The sequence below is a fragment of the Carassius carassius genome, chromosome 8 (assembly GCF_963082965.1).
Source record: "Carassius carassius chromosome 8, fCarCar2.1, whole genome shotgun sequence".
NCBI lineage: Eukaryota > Metazoa > Chordata > Actinopteri > Cypriniformes > Cyprinidae > Carassius > Carassius carassius.
Genome location: NC_081762.1, coordinates 10,227,338 through 10,244,486, shown reverse-complemented (window position 1 = coordinate 10,244,486; position 17,149 = coordinate 10,227,338). Strand labels below are relative to the sequence as shown.

The window sequence follows — 17,149 nt, the reverse complement described above, 5'->3', positions numbered from 1 at the left end:
AGAAAGGTCTGCGGTCTGGAACGGGCCTGAGGGCATTGATCAGTGCTGGCTTATGGGCAGGTTGTTTTATTTTTCATAAGAGTAACATTATGGATCACTTCAGATGAGAGGAACCCTCAAGGATCTTGTTCCCAGAGGGGATATCACATGTTTTGGATAAGAGCGCTTTAACCAAATACTCATTCATTTCATACTCCAAACAAGTTTCCCTGGGAATATTCATCACTATATATTTTAGTATTTACTATTCTTAAATTACTTAAGTACTTAATTCTGATTAGTCAGTGCCGAATGTACATTTGACTAAGCTGGTTTCACTCACCTATCACATTAGGGCTTGTTTATTGTCACATTAAAAAAAAACACTTCAATCAATAAATATAATGAATAAATTAGATTTTCATGTTATGTTACTAGCCATGTTATACTTGTAATAATATACAGTCAGCCAGTACTTATTGCAAAATACACCTTCACAGGTTGATTTACAGTGATGAAGACCAGATAAATGTACATTATCTTTACACAACTTTCAATTTGATTTATCTCCGTCTTTCTCATCTCTTCCGCTGCAGGTGGGACTGTTGGACCTGGAGTTAAACCGCCTAACAAAAGCTCTGTTCCTGGCTCAGGTGGTTCTGTCTGTTGTTATGGTGGCTTTGCAGGGATTCCTTGGGCCCTGGTTCCGAAACCTGTTCCGTTTCGTGGTTTTATTTTCATACATCATCCCCATCAGGTATGTTTGTAATATTATCACCCAGATAACACTTATGTGAAAATATTACAGCAAAATCATCAGCAGTGTGAAATGAGAAGAACAAACATATTTTAGTACAACATTTATGTGTGTGTGTGTGTGTGTGTGTGTAGTCTAAGAGTAAACCTGGACATGGGTAAGTCTGCGTACGGCTGGATGATTACAAAGGATGAGAATATTCCAGGTACTGTGGTTCGGACAAGCACCATCCCAGAAGAACTTGGTCGTCTGGCCTATCTGCTTACAGACAAGACAGGTACTTGTTTATTTTATTTTATTTTATTTTATTTTATTTTATTTTATTTTATTTTATTTTATTTTATTTTATTTTATTTTATTTTTATTTTTATTTTTATTTTTATTTTATTATCTTCCTTGTTTTATTTCCCCCCCTCTTTCTTTGTGTTGAAACCACTCTGCCCATCCAAAAGCTTTATAATAACTATTGATTTTTCTCCTGATCTTAATCTTTGTGTGCTGTTTTTCAAGGCACTCTGACCCAGAACGAGATGGTCTTCAAGCGCCTCCATCTCGGTACTGTGTCATACGGGATGGACACTATGGATGAGATCCAGAGTCACATCATCCAGTCCTACGCTCAGGTGTGATTGACATATGTCACCTTATATGTTACCATTAAGACAATTGCTTTCACTATAGAGAAAACTCAAGGAGTTTCACATCCTTCACTAACTGCTGTCGTCTTTGGTGTGTGTGTGTATGTGTATGTGCACGTTTTGTGCCAACAGCTGGGTGACAACAGTGTTAAAGCCACAGTGGCAATTGATTTTCATGCTTCATGGTCCTTCATTACTGTGATGATGGACTGGCAGGCAGGTTTGAAATGTACCCATGATATGAGCGATCATAGCCTTATTATATCCCCCTCAGGACGTGTCAGAGTCCGTGTCCAACAACTTGTGTGAAATTGAGTTTGACAGGGATCAATAAACATAATGTAATTTACAGCTTAACATGCTTTGGCGTGCACTAGGCAGTTATAGCTCCCATTCTCTCTGGAGTGTTATGAGTAGAAAGAAATTACTGTTAAAAACAGCAGTTGTTTTATAGAGGGCAAACCCCATCATCTTTTTTTGAGACAGGGTGAGTGTCTGTCCAACTGGGATTCTGAACTCAAATTGTGTTTTGAAATGTCAATATTTTATATTCATATGTAGACGATGTGGTTCAGTTTAAAACCTTCAGTTTACAAGCTTTTTGTGGCTCTATAATAGGATTAAAATTTTACTGTTAAGGTGAAGTATGAAATTTTTGTGGCACCAAAAGAAAATGAAAAAGGTGAGAATATTAACAGTTCAGTTCACAAGCATGTTGTGACTCTAATAGCGTTGTGGCTTAAAATCTTAGTTTTTCCATTAATTGAACTTAAAAGGCCAGTTATGTTGTTTTTTTGGCACTGAACTTAAGCTAACATGAAGGTGAGAGAATTCAGAGAGGAACAGGACCTTCGAATACTGTAGAACTACATATGTAAACGCTGATTTTTATTTGAAAAGTTTGGTTCCAAAACGCAATAAATCCATTTTGATTAATTTGAGTAAAAATGTGTTTTCTTTACCAAGAAAAGTGGCAAGATGAAAACCACTATTTTCTGTTTCAAACGTTCACATAGCATCTTTAGATTTATAATAACATGAATTCGAATCCAGATTTTGATTTTCAAAGATTTATTATAAAAAAAAAAATCCCAAAATGCAGTAAATCCATGAATTTTTTTTTGAAATGCAATAAATCCATTGAATCAATATGAAAGTTATTTTTCATATTGAAACTGATGAAAATACACAACGTAGTAAGTTGATCCACATACAGCCTCTGAACTTGGTCAATACTAATCTTTTATACAGGCACTGGACTAAAATTAAATTCAACAGTCATCGCTTCCAAAATGAATTCAACGGGTCATCTTGTTAATGCTATAGATTCATTACAGCAATAAAATAAAATTTCACCATGAACAAGAACATGAACAGCAGTATCACATTAGACCACAGAAATTCCAAAATGACATTTCCCTTACATTCAACTTCCAAAAATTCATCCATCCTTGCCATGTTACATTCATTTAGTTGACTAGTGCTATATGCTGTATAAACAAAAACATAAGTGACCATAATACTAACACTAACACTGACAAGCTACGCAATATCACGTTTATAATCGATTGCGATTCATCTAATGAACGTGATATAGCATAACTTGTCAGTGATCTACGGCTCTGTGTATTAAATGCATCTGAATAATTTCCATCTGAAAGCACATGGAGATTTACCAGTACTATTGATCACAGAACCGGCTTTACTGATGAGATGCGAATGACAATCACATGCGATTTATCGTGCTGCCCATGTTTGTTGATCACAAAGTACAGAGTAGTTGAGGAAAACTAGAATGCCGGGTCTATTCAGAGTGCACGGAATGGTGCGCTGTGATTGGTTGTTACTGTTTACGGTGCGTGGAATGTAGCGATGTGATTGGTTGAGTGGTTATATTGTGTTCTGCAAAAAATTAAGACTAGCGTTTGTTTGGAATAAAGGGAGAAAACATGACCAAATAACTCATCGAAAGTCACATTTTGCGTAAAATTTAAATTGGACTTTTCAGTACCAACCAAATACAGATTTTGGCAGAAACTCACTAAAAAAAAAAAAAAAAAAAGGTGTTTATTGCGTTTTGGAATTAAACTCTTTATTTGTGTATATGTATATTAAAAAAAAAAAAAATCTTTTTTTTTCTTTTTTTTCCACTCAAATGCTTTTTGATTTAAACTGAAAACTGACTGATTTCCTACACAGTGCTATGTTTTTTTTTTCTTTTTTTTTTTTTTCTTCTCTTTCTTGCTTAATAAATATGATGTTACTAAATATAAATAAAGAACACCAATATTCAAATTCTTGATAATGGCAAAAAGATCATTAAATTCTACAAGTGAATTTAGACAGCATTTATAATGTACATTCTAAAAATAGATATTCATTTTGAGATTATAGTTAATGTTATTAAATTGAGTTTTTTTTAAAGATTAAGTCAGTGTTAGATGACAGCCAATGTAATATGAATTTAATAATTATGGGACATTTTATCTCCAAGCAGTGTGACATGCCTATTTACAACTGGCTTACTATGCATTTATCTTATCACACATCTACTGTATTTTTTATATACAAATTCAGATTTTCAAAGCAGGAACCTAACATACTTTAATTCTGAGAGCGTGAGCCAGCAGTTGGGTGTTTTTATGCAGAGGTGGAAAGAGTACAAAAATATTCTACTCAAGTAAAAGTACCATTACATTAATGAAATTTTACTTAAGTACAAGTAAAAGTACCAGTCTAAAAATCAACTCAAGTAAAAGTAAAAAGTAGCTCATTTAAAATTTACTCAGAGTAAAAATTACTTAGTTACATTTTAACAGTGGGAGGGAGTCAAAAATGGGACAGGCCAAGGGTGTCAAACTCAGTTCCTGGAGGGCCACAGTCCTGCACAGTTTAGATATAACCCTAATTAAACACACCTGATCCAGCTAATCTAATCATTTAGGTTTATTTGAAAACTACATGATATGTGTGCTGGAGCAGGGTTAGAACTAAACTCTGCAGGGCTACGGCCCTCCAGGAACTGAGTTTGACACCCCTGGTATAGGTCTATTAATCTCAAACTAGTTGTTTTTAATTAAAGGAATCAGTTATTTAGAATAATAAAACATTTGGGCTGTTACCAGGCAAATCAGTATCAACAAACTCATCTTTTAATGCAGAGGAAATGCAGAAGATTCATTGGAAGTGGCATTTAGATGTATTACACTAGTGCAGGACAAGAATGCATTTAACCTGCAGTTACAAATGCATGAATAATGTTTTGATATACAAAACATAAAATGTTGAATACTCATTTGAAATTATAAGAAATTAATTATTTAAAAAAATCAAAAGATACTTTAAATGTGATATTAAAATGGCCAGTATGTGTCAGCAAGTCACTGTTAATAAGTGAGTCATTGCGATTGAACCGAATCATTTAAACGGTTGATTCATTCAGGAACGAAACACTGTCACGTTGCTCAGAGACGCAAAACTGTGCTTTGGTGGCTGTGTTTGGAATTATTTTCTGTTTTAGAAATAGAGCTAAAAAAGGCAATATGGTGTCTAAAACGCAAGTCTCTTAATTAACTTGTTTACTGAACTGTTATATATATATGTATGTATGTATATATTCATGATGATTTTTGGAGGAAAAGACGGCATTCTTTGTGTGATTTTGATTTAATGTATGAAATTATATAAATATGTGAATTTTCTGCCCCTATATCTTCAATTTTGTGATCATTCTAAACATAGGCGCCGATTTATGTTTTTCTCCGTGGGTGCTCAAGGGCGCAAGCCATTTAAAAAATAAAAAAATAGACTAGGCTATTAAAAAAATATTGCATTTCAGAACCTTAGGCTAATGGACAGCGGCCGATACAAACACACACAACAGCGTCACTTCTCAAAAATACAAACAGGATTGGAGATGAAAAGTTTAACTGACACGTAACCGCTAATGCGTTCAGCTTCTTGGGAAATTAATGTTTTGTAAATATCGATTAAAAGACTATTGCGAAAGGACAGCGTTTCCATTAACCGATTGTTGCGACTAAAATAATGAGTTTCTGGGAATGTCTACCTCATTTATGTTTCGAGGTTTCTTTTGATAGTGGCATGGCTTTTCTTTGAGGTTTCGAATCCATTATTCATATAGGCTAAAAAAATATTTTTTTATTTTATGTATTTAACAAAGAACTTGTATTCTGTCCAAAAGTAGGCTACTTTTGTGTCCATTAGTTTTTCCTCTTTTAAACCGTATATAGGCCTATACTTGAGCAGAAAAATGTTCCCATTTAAACCCTGTTACGAACTTTAAGGAGTCTAGGGAATGTACCGTAACATTTACATATTAACGTACTGCTGGGTATGAAATGAGGTGGAAGAACATGACAGACAAAACTTTGAAAGAGAAAAAATACTGGACGTTTATTCACAAAAAGCCAAAGCCACTAGATCCAGTAAAATAATGTCGATATATCAATATTAATAGGTTTGGCTTTTTTTATAACAAATCTGTCCATTTTAGTCTGATTAATGATTAGTGATTACGAAAAGCATTAAATGATTACATACTCGCACGGCACTGTATAGTGGGGGATGGGACGTTTTCAGAAACGCTGTGATTGGTGGATAGGATATGGAACATGCATGCGACTGGTTATGTCACTGTCACTGACAACAACATAACCAATCACAGTGTGGCAGACGCTTCATAGCGCCAACTGCAATGTTTAATTTTAAATAAATGTAGCCTACTGGCAGTCTGGCACTGGCACACGTGGGTGCTCATTTTCCGTGGGTGCTCCACGGTATCGGCGCCTATGATTCTAAATGCATTTTAGGAGACTGAATCACACAGTGAAAGAACGCACTATAAGCGCGCACATCATTAAAACAAAACATATGATATTATCGCAGATGATATATATAGCACACTCCTCACCACTGTCTTTTTGGCTAATTTGTGCAAAACCTCTTGCTAAAATGTCAAAGCTTCATTTTAACCACCAATGCAACGATGCAATTATTTAGCTTACCTCTACATTCTTGCGAAGGGTTGATGTCTTGTCGAGATTTTATAAGCTGCTAGTTTGGTCTTCCTAAGCAAGTACAGCTTACACTGCATAATAGAGCATACATATGGCCAGGGGTTCACTTCATTTCCTTCGAGTTCAACTTCAGAATATGACGGGGTTTCGTTTTCAGCGGTGTCTGCACCACTAACGCCTGTTTTGACCGTCTGCATATTTCTTGTGATTTTAGCGCCAGTTTGCCCTCCTGCCCATTATTTACTGACGTAGTTTCCAGGGAGCGATTTTTTTTTTTTTTTTTTTTTTTTTTTACTCAGTAATTAATGTGTTTTAAAATGTAGCGAAGTACAATACTTTAAACAAAATATACTTAAGTAAAAGTAAAATTACAGATTTAAAAAAATACTTTAAAAAGTATTAGTACACAAAAAAGCTACTCAATTACAGTAACGCGAGTAAATGTAATTCGTTACTTTCCACCTCTGTTTTTATGTACCTTCATATGGGATTTGAAGGCTGTGTGCAGGTTGTCATCTCTTCCCCTCGGCAAAGCTCTGAGGAAAGAAGAGTTCATCAAGAGAAATCTCCTGCTCCACTGGAGCACAGCAACCCCTGTCAAGCACACACACACACACACACACGAAGACTCACAGTGGTGCTTATGTAAATTGATAAGTTTCAGAGTCAGGGTGGGATTTCGACGTCGTTGTGTGGGGAGACACTGATGAAATCTTCATGCTTTTTTTGCCCAATGTGTCCTGACACTGAAAGAGTACAGGAAGATGACTTATCAGCATATACTTCCTGACCAGTTCTTATACTACACATGATGTTATCAGATTCTAACATAATTTCATAACTTAATTGATTTTTAAACGTGTTGAACAGAATACTTTTTTGAAACAAATATTTTTTGCCGTTAGGGTGACTTGGAAAAAAATAATTCTTATTCTGTTTTTTTCTATGCATTAAAGAATGCTTATGCAAATGTTGAGCAAGAAGCACAACTGTTTTCAACACTGATGAAAATAAGAACTGTTTCCTGAGTGCTGAATCAGCATATTAAAATGATTTCTGAAGGATCATGTGACTCTGAAGACTGGCTACTAAAAAAATTCAGCATTGCCATTACAGAAATAAAATACATTTTAAAATATATAGATATAGAAAACCGTTAATTTCAATGATATTAATATATCACAATATTGGCCTTGGTTGTCAGCAAATAATGTTATTTGTGAAGCTAAAGCACACTCTTGTTATTTCAACTTTGTGTCTGTCCAGGTGTGCTCAGTGCAGTCTAATGGCAATAGTGCGAGTTCAACACCCTCTCGTAAACCACAGCCGCCCGCTCCAAAGGTCCGCAAGAGCGTGAGTAGCCGGATCCACGAGGCCGTGAAAGCCATCGCCCTCTGCCACAACGTTACTCCGGTGTACGAATCCCGTGTTAACGGTGCCAGTGCAGAGCCAGAGAGCACAGAGGCCGACCAGGACTTTAGCGACGACAACCGCACTTACCAGGCCTCCAGTCCTGATGAGGTAAGAATGATGGGATGTCCTGAAAGGAATGGTATTTATTTATTTGCTTAAAATTATTTAAACAATAATTATTTTGGGACATTTTTGTAGTATTTTATTTTCATTTTCTGCTTGAGTGGTTCCAACAACAATAACAAAAAATGATCTTTATTTTATTTTGAAATCAGATAGATTGCATTGACACTGCTCTCCTCATTCCTCTAACAGTGTAATCCTATATATCGCTGCTTTAGTATTTATGACTCCCCCACTTTAGCCTTGAATTTACTGCCTTATTGGATGGTAATATAGACTCTGTGTTAGTAGAGAAATCTGAGAGGGCTCAATAAATATCAGAAGCAGAGGGGGCAGGGGTAGGTCACACACCAGGAAGGACTCGGTCATCATTTGTGTTGAGAGATCGTAGATATTTATAGATCCGTTGTAGAGCAACAATATTTTGAATGAGTTGTTGGTAAGAAAAGCACTAAATAAATGGCAGAAAAGGCATTGAGGCCAAACATATGTCACGAAGGCAGCGGTCCTCAAATAGATGGAGGGAAACTTCAGGCTCATTATAGTTAAATATATTTTTGAATGGAGGGGAATGAAATGTTGTTAGAGGCTCGTTGGAGGTATAATTCAACCAAAAATGACTTTTCTGTCAGCGATTACTCATAATCTTCCAAACTTGCATGACTTTATATCTTCTGTCGAGCACAAAAGATGAAGCTTAGAAGAATTTTGGGCATTGCCTTTCATCAAACAATGAAAGTCTCCAAAAATGACCAAAAACCCCATCAAATATTGAATATGAAACCAAGGTATACAGAAGTACCACCTGAATGGGCTGTATGTCTATCCTTCACAGCCTCATTTTAATTAGCATATGATATTAATTTTTGGAGCTTTACAGTTTGTGGAGCATTTCTTTTTTGTTGTCTACGAAAGAAAGAAAACCATATCTGTTTTGAACAACACGGGGTAAATAAGTAAATGGTGACAACATTTGTATGTTTAGATGAGCTAACCCTTTAAGCGTTCAATAATTCTGTACAATGTTTGCTGTTCCCTTCCAGGATCTAATGAAGATGAACTAATGAAGGGCCGTTGTTTTCAAAGCATTGATTGTTTTCAAGAAAATGCGCCAGTCATTATATAAATTGAAAATATTCCGGTGCTCTTTCATTTTTCCTTTATACTGACCGAGCATCTTTTTCTTCAAGACCTTCTGTAGACGTAGATATCTTTTGAGAGTGATAAAAGGAAAAAGAAATCTGTCCATCTCCCTCTTTAGTGGAATTGCCTGTCCTCTCTTCTCCCTTGATGTGTCTACTTATTTATTTTCTTTAATGCCCAGGTCTTATCTCTCCAACGTCTTCACTCCGGGATTGATCAATATTTAATTTTCTCTGAGAGACTAGCGGTTAACACTAGTCTTTCTCTACGTGTCACTCTCATCAGTGCCTGTGTCTATGTGTGCTCGCTCAAAGACCTCCAGCCTTTTCAGCCTTTAATATGACAGGTGCATAGCGATAATATTCCTAAAGAGAGCCGAGTTCAGGGATTGGATTTCCCACATGCCTTTCCGGACACTTACTTTAAGTCATTTGTGACCTTTGACCCCACAGTGTCAAGGGTCAGAGGTTTATCATGACCTTTAATGATCAGACATCCTCATGAGCAAGACCGTTTGTTATGTCCGATAATGAAGTTTTACTTATTGGGGGTAATAGAAGTTCACTGATGGTTTTATTAGTGGTTTTGGCTTATTCAGATGAGACGACAGTGTTCAGTGGCTGTTGACCTTGCTTCTTCTAGCAAAAATATAGTATTGACCTCTAACCTTTAGCTTATTAAATAGAAGTCATCACAAAAGATGGGCTACTCGTACAAGATAGTTATGGCATGTTCAATTCTTTTAGAATGAGTTTTTTGTTAGAATAAGGTTAAAGCGGATGCAAACTTATATATAACAAACTGGTTTTGTTTAATAGAGTGATCCAGTCAAATATTTTTAAGTAAGTTGCTTTCTTTTCAAATCTGTGATTGGGTTCATATTGTAATATGAATTTTCAAAACTAAATATGAATTTTACGATAGTTATTTCCAGGCCTAGATAGTTTAATCATTTCTAACAATATTTAATCCTTTATAATTATCAGCATAAACTGATAATTTCTGTAGTCAAGAACTTTTCTTGCTCGACTTTAAAATAATGATTTTGTAAAAAAAAAATTAAATAAAAAATAAAAGTCTTTGTCAGTGCAATCTCTAGAAAGTTATTTTTTTTTAAAAGCCAGTAATCAAAAAGTGTAAAATAATACACGGCTATAATAACGATAAGTGAAAGATAAATTCAGATAAACTTCTCTTAGCATATTCCTGGAAGAAACTGCTCTGTCAGATAAACCCATCTCCACTTTGCCTTCTTTATGACGTTGTATCATATTTCCTGTCACATCTGGTCTCTTTATTAAATAACAGCCACGTCTTCATGTGGTCGTAGGTCACATGGTGCGGTTTCAATCCTCTCTGCTTCTTGAAGGCGCAGTGATCTTGGTTTATGATTACAGCTTTTCTTCCTGTACTGCTGAAATGATTGATAGAGTGTATTAAAGGCTCTCCCCTGTGTCGTAAAACAGTTCCCTGCTCCTCTCCTGAAGGCATTCCCCACCACCTGAGTTACGTGTGTGTGTGTGTGTGTGTGTGTGTGTGTGTGTGTGTGTGCGCGCTCTTGAGGGCATCATTTAGCACTGTCAGGTTGATAGAAGACTGGCTAATTAGTCATATCACATTGAAATGCCGTAAACAAGAGTTCTAGCTGTGTTCTGATGTGTGTAAGAGCTAAGAACGCAGTTGTAATCAGAGCGGTGGAGTCATTTAAAGGCATAATTTGCCTTGAATCTTGAGAATTTCGGAGTCAAGAATTCGGAGTCAAGAATTCGGAGACACGACTGAACAAGATTTTTTCTTATTTATTACAATCTTTTCTAATTCCATGCAGTATTTTTTATAAATTCTATTAGCAGCATAACTCTGTATTATCAGCGTATTTGAACGCTGAACGTGTTGAAGTTGAATTATTAACATGAATTTTGGAATGTCTCAGTATTTACTGACTGTCGAGCATGAAGAGATCCAAACAGAATCTCGTGCTCCAGCGGTAACAAGAAAATTTGACTGTACAAGAATTCACATGATCGGTGGCTCAAATTGGATTTTCAGAAAATTCATTAGTGACCTAGACCTAGTGTAGATTGTGTGACTTTAAATGTGATGATTTTTTTTTTTTTTTTTTTTTTTTTTTTAAGAACACCAAATTGTATTTTATTTAATCAGTGTACTGCTGTTGTCTCTGTTTGCACCACAACAAATTCCTTGCATGTATGTAGTGTGTATACATACTTGGCAATACATTTCTGTGAGATTCAGATTTTATTATTTATTTTTTCATATAATAATTTATTTGTAATTTATATCACTTATGAATATTATTTACCTGTCTGTCTACCTATTGATCTATTTTATTTAATTGTATTGCATTTTCAACTGCAGTGCAGTATTTGTTTTATTTCATCAGCCATACTGTAAATATACCCAGCTCTTTAAAGATGATTAAATCATTGAGAGCAAAAAGTTGCATGTAACTGGTCACAAAAACAGATCTTTTACAACAAGACATTCTTTCACATGTTGTGTAGGTGGCTCTGGTGCGCTGGACTGAGAGTGTGGGTTTGACTCTGGTGAACAGAGACCTGACGTCCCTCCAGCTGAAGACCCCAGCTGGACACATCTTGACCTATTACATCCTCCAGATCTTCCCCTTCACCTCTGAGAGCAAGCGCATGGGCATTATTGTCAGGGTGCGTGTCACATTACAAGTGTGTTTGTCTGTGTTCGGAATGACATATTTCATTTCGAAGTGTCAGAAACATCTGGTGGAAATATGAGTTTCCTCTGTAGTGTGGTTTTGTGTCCTTTAGTCTTTAGATACTTCAGGACTCTGTACTTGAGTGTTTCTGTGAGTGTGTCATGTTGTGTTGTTTGTCTCTTTCAATACATGCATAAAAGTATTGTTGGCTAATCTTTTGACATGCGTTTGTGTGGGAGCTTAGTGCAGATCATCTCTGTTTGTCTTCTTATTTACTGATAACTTCAGGGCTCCACGCGCCATCTGTGTGGTTTTGTGCTCTACAGTTGGACATGCTAATGATTTAGACATGATTTGGATATGTTTTAAAGTGTTCTCTGTTGAATTGATTGTGTTTCAGGAGGAGGCTACGGGCGACATCACGTTTTACATGAAAGGGGCTGATGTTGCTATGGCGAGCATTGTACAGTACAATGATTGGCTGGAGGAGGAGGTAAGAATGCATGAACCATTGTTGATGGGAAAATCGGCATTCTGCTTTTTCGTGTGGGTTGGTGAGCTTATGAATAAATCTAATTGTCTGTTTCTGGGACCCTTCTTTTGTTTTGTTTTGTTTATTTGCATTTTTAATTGTTTTTGTGTCCGATTCATAATCTCTCTCTCTCTGTGTGTGTGTGTGTGTGTGTCTCAAATGACTGCAAACACAAACACACACAATACAAATAAACTCAGTATCTTTATATCTGTTCTCAAATGTAATTTATCCATGCAAAAACAAAAAACAAAAGAATAGGAAAAATGTCACCAGATTAAGAGTCTCGCAGATTTTGGTGTAGTGTTGACTGGTGTTAGTTATAAAATTTTCTGTAAAATTGTAACAATATAGCAGTTAGGACACAAAACTTAAAAAAAAACATAACTATTTTTACATATCGTAATATATATTTACATACTAACACTACTGTTCAAACGTTTGGTGTCCAGTTGCATTTTTTTAAGGAATTAATTCAATTAAATTGATCAAAAGTGACAAAATTATGTTGTTATGAAATATTTGTATTTCAGATAAATTCTGTTCTTTTAATCTTTTTACTTTCTATGCTAAAACTAATATAAATACAAAGTTTGGTAGATGAATTTGCTCAAGTTTAAAAGTTTGGGGTCAATAACATTTTTGTGTTTTGTGACAGTAGAAACATTTTATAATGCTAAAAAACGTTTGTATTTCAAATAAATGCTTTAGGTAGTATTGATGAAAGAATCCTGTAAAATTTAAAAAAATATATATATATTGTTTCCACAAAAATAACCATCAGAACTTTTTTTAACATTGATAAGAAAAGAACTAAATCAACAGATCATGTGTCACTTAAGACTAGAGTAATGGCTGCTGAAAGTTCAGATTTGCCATCACAGCAATACATTATATTTTAAAATATATTCAAATAGAAAACTTTATTAAAATATATATTTTACTGTATACTGTACTGTATTTTCTAATCCAATATATTTTCTTGGTGAGCATGATCTCCAAACTTCTGAACAGTAGTGTATAATATACACATATCACAGTTATAAATGTAAAGTATAAACAAGTATTTGGCAAGTTTATGATGACTCATAGCACCAGTTCCCATGTGTCTGTCATTTCAGCTGATGTTCTCGGTAGGTACCGCCAATGTTTTTGGTATTGAATCCTTTGTATGAGTGTCTTTCTGAACAGATCCCGATTGAATTAAGAATCAACACATTTGATAAGGTAGCGCTAAGCATAACAAACAGGTCGGCGTGTCCTAGCCTCTGTGATCAAGGTCAATCTGCTCAGCCCATCATCACACATGCATTTCTCGCTTTGATGATTACAATTGTATTGGCAATATGCAGTCGATGAGGGGCGGAGATGAGGCTTATTAATTAATGAACGACCTCAATAAAGGCGTATGACTGGGAGCATCATGTCATAATCCTCATCGCTGCGCTTTGTGTGTGCTTGTGAGACGCTGCTATAAGGACAGGTCAATAAGTAATCACTGCATCGCTTTCGCCTGTTGGATTTTCATATTAAAATTAAACCGCTGTCCCACATCTTTTACAGTCTGCTCAAAGATTCCCAGAGGCACTGCTTTATTTTTCACGATTGATTCTTCCTGTGCGTGCATGTGTGTGTGTGTGTGTGTTTGCATATCTCTGTTTGCATGACAATGTTTTGATGTTTCGAGTAAATACAATTGTGTTAAAAGCATTGTTTATGTCTTAGTTCTAATGCATTCTGTATACAGTACCAATTGAGTTCACAGTCTAATACACAACCACACGCACTCACACATCATGGTTGTAGCTGATGTAATAGTAGTTGTGTGTTGCATTATGTTGTCTTAGTGTGGGAACATGGCCAGAGAGGGCCTGCGGACACTGGTGGTGGCTAAGAAATCACTGACTGAAGAGCAGTACCAGGACTTTGAGGTATGATATACCAATTCACAAATGGGTTAATATGTAGTGTTCAAATATAGTTTCAAATATATTAGATAGCTTGAAAATTTTCAACTTTTTAATGTCTTGGCTTAAAGTTGTCATTAAAATGATCTCTAGAGAAATATTTAACCTTCTGTACCCAAACTGATCGTTTTCTTTGCAGCTGTATCAACTTGCTTATTTCCTCATATGACCCTAGAACCCAAAAGATAAAATGTAGTTTACACTGGGGTTTCTTTAATTTTCCATTGCTTTAAAAGAATGGATTTTTTTTATTGTGCATATAAAAATAGAATGGTTCTGGATAGAATGTTGACAGACGATTATATGTGTATCTTTTAAAATTGGTTACATATATATTTCCATTCCATTTGTATGTTGATGGAAGGAATACAGTTATTGATTAGCATGAAAATTGAGAGATAACAGGTGGCATTAAAGCACAATTTATCAGCATTAGATTAGATTATCAGATCACTGATTTCTTTCTAATTAATTAATTTCTTAAACTTATGTTACCAGTGACTACTTTATTTATTTCAAGACTTATATTTGGATGATTCAGGAAAGAGCATGTAAAACACATAAACATGTCAAATTCATTTGATGTCCCAAGCACTTGGGCCAAAGTTTGCGTGTTGCAATAACGGATGCATTTGGACAAGGCGGCTAGACATCTGTCTGTATATAATAATAACAACTATAACAACCCCATGACTTGAGAAACAAGCTGAAGTAATCAAAACCCAAATTTGGTTTGCCAGTAACAGAGGGGAACCAGTTATAATAGAGAAAAATTATGTAAGATCATGTCAACTTTGCCATGCACCTATTTTATCTAAACTGTTGTACTCTTTTTGTTGGTGGGATTCTCTGTGATTGGTATGAGGTCCTCCCACCTGTGATTATATTACTTATTCAAAGGTATTTTTTGGATTCCATCTGTTAAGTCTAAAGTATACTACTTTTTTTGTACATGTACACAAATGTATGTGTACAGTCGAATGCATGCACAAATGCAAGCGGTTGACACATGCACTCTGGCTCTAGCCCCCTTCCAGAGCCCTTTCAGTCAGATCTAAATGCCACTAAACCCACCCAGACCAAGATTTTAACTGAGGTGTTTATTATTTATTATTTGTTACTGAAAGTTCACTTGCTGTGGAATTAAGTACTTAAAGTGTTATCTTAATAATAAGTGTTCTTTAAATATTAAGATAACCATTTTTTTGTTTTAATGCATTTTCTCATCAAGTTAACACAAGGAAAAATATATTCACTGTAAAATATAATAATTTTTATACATATAGAAGCAATGTACTAGTACACTACTCTTCAGAAGTCTGTAAAACACTGTAATGTTTTGAAAGGTTTCTTATGTTCAACAAGGCTGAAAATGTAATGTACTTGAATTGTAATGTATTCTTGTGATGGCAAGGCAGAATTTTCAGCAGTTATTATTACACTATATCTTGATTTTATTCATTGAATTTATGATTTGGTGCTCAAGAAAGATTGAAAACAGTAGCTTATATATATATATATAAATATATATAAAAAGCATCCTTGCTTTTTCTTTCAAAGAAAAAATATGAACAGTACTGTGATTTGTAATAAAAAAATTTTCAAGACCGTATGAAAAATGTCACTTTGAACGATTATGTTGATGTTGCAAACAAATCATAGACTTTTTCGCTACTGAATCAAGGCAACTTTAAAATCCTCATAACTTAGTTCACATTTTATCAATTTCTGTCATTTTCAGAGTCGATATAACCAGGCAAAGTTGAGTCTCCATGATCGTGCTCTGAAGGTGGCGGCAGTGGTGGAGAGTCTGGAGAGAGAGATGGAGCTTCTATGTCTCACTGGAGTGGAAGATCAGCTGCAGGCCGATGTGCGGCCCACACTAGAGCTCCTCCGTAATGCAGGGATCAAGGTACACATGCAATATGTGGCCAAAAATATGTGTACTCCCAAACACCATGACAATATTATGCGTATTGAGCATTTAATATTAACTTTTGGGTTCTTCTTCATATTTCAGATCTGGATGTTGACCGGGGACAAGCTGGAAACTGCTACGTGTATCGCCAAAAGTTCCCACTTAGTTTCTAGAAATCAAGACATCCATGTTTTCAGACCGGTAGGATCATAACCACTGGTTATTTGGATTTTAAAGTGAAGTGGATTTAGTGGGAATGCTTTATGGTGTTTTTGTGGCAGGTGTCCAACAGGGGCGAAGCTCATCTGGAGCTTAATGCCTTCAGGAGGAAACACGACTGTGCGCTGGTCATCTCAGGAGACTCTCTAGAGGTAAAAAAAAAAAAAAAAAAACCCTTGACATTCTATATATTCAACAAAATCATGTATGATCCGGTTTGATTTTCTCACACTGATTATGTGTTGCCCATCAGGTCTGTCTGCGTTACTACGAGCATGAATTTGTGGAGCTGGCGTGTCAGTGCCCCGCTGTGGTTTGCTGTCGCTGCTCTCCCACACAGAAAGCTCATATCGTTCGATTGTTACAGCAGCATACAGACAACAGAACATGTGCCATAGGTCAGTCCTCTCCACTTATTTTCTCAGTCTGTTGAGCTTTAAGTCCCATCATCCAGTAGCAGAGACAAAACCCACTTAAACTGAACTCTCCAAGCACATGAATCTTTGAGAGCGGTAAAGATGACTGTCTTCACAGTGTCTTCTCATGTTTTCCCACTATAATTTTTCTTATCTCTGTGCTCAGGTGATGGAGGAAATGATGTCAGTATGATCCAAGCAGCAGACTGCGGTATCGGTATTGAAGGGAAGGTGAGGTGATTCTCATTAACGTAGATTCTTTTCCTGTCAAAACTAATTATCAGCAACAGTAGGTGTTAATTTTTTATTT

The 17,149-nt window shown here is 35.6% G+C and overlaps 1 protein-coding gene across 2 annotated transcripts in view; it reads left to right on the top strand.

The window, feature by feature from the left end:
• atp9b (ATPase phospholipid transporting 9B) overlaps nt 1–17,149 on the top strand; it is a 45,845-nt gene that overhangs the window by 20,490 nt on the left and 8,206 nt on the right. For both annotated transcript variants that reach the window (XM_059556057.1, XM_059556056.1), the window contains exons 12-23: nt 576–736; nt 871–1,013; nt 1,247–1,359; nt 7,680–7,934; nt 11,618–11,779; nt 12,188–12,280; nt 14,167–14,250; nt 16,028–16,198; nt 16,307–16,405; nt 16,486–16,575; nt 16,677–16,821; nt 17,006–17,070. In XM_059556057.1, coding sequence (XP_059412040.1) covers nt 576–736; nt 871–1,013; nt 1,247–1,359; nt 7,680–7,934; nt 11,618–11,779; nt 12,188–12,280; nt 14,167–14,250; nt 16,028–16,198; nt 16,307–16,405; nt 16,486–16,575; nt 16,677–16,821; nt 17,006–17,070 — 1,581 coding nt within the window. The remainder of the gene's footprint in view (nt 1–575; nt 737–870; nt 1,014–1,246; nt 1,360–7,679; nt 7,935–11,617; nt 11,780–12,187; nt 12,281–14,166; nt 14,251–16,027; nt 16,199–16,306; nt 16,406–16,485; nt 16,576–16,676; nt 16,822–17,005; nt 17,071–17,149) is intronic.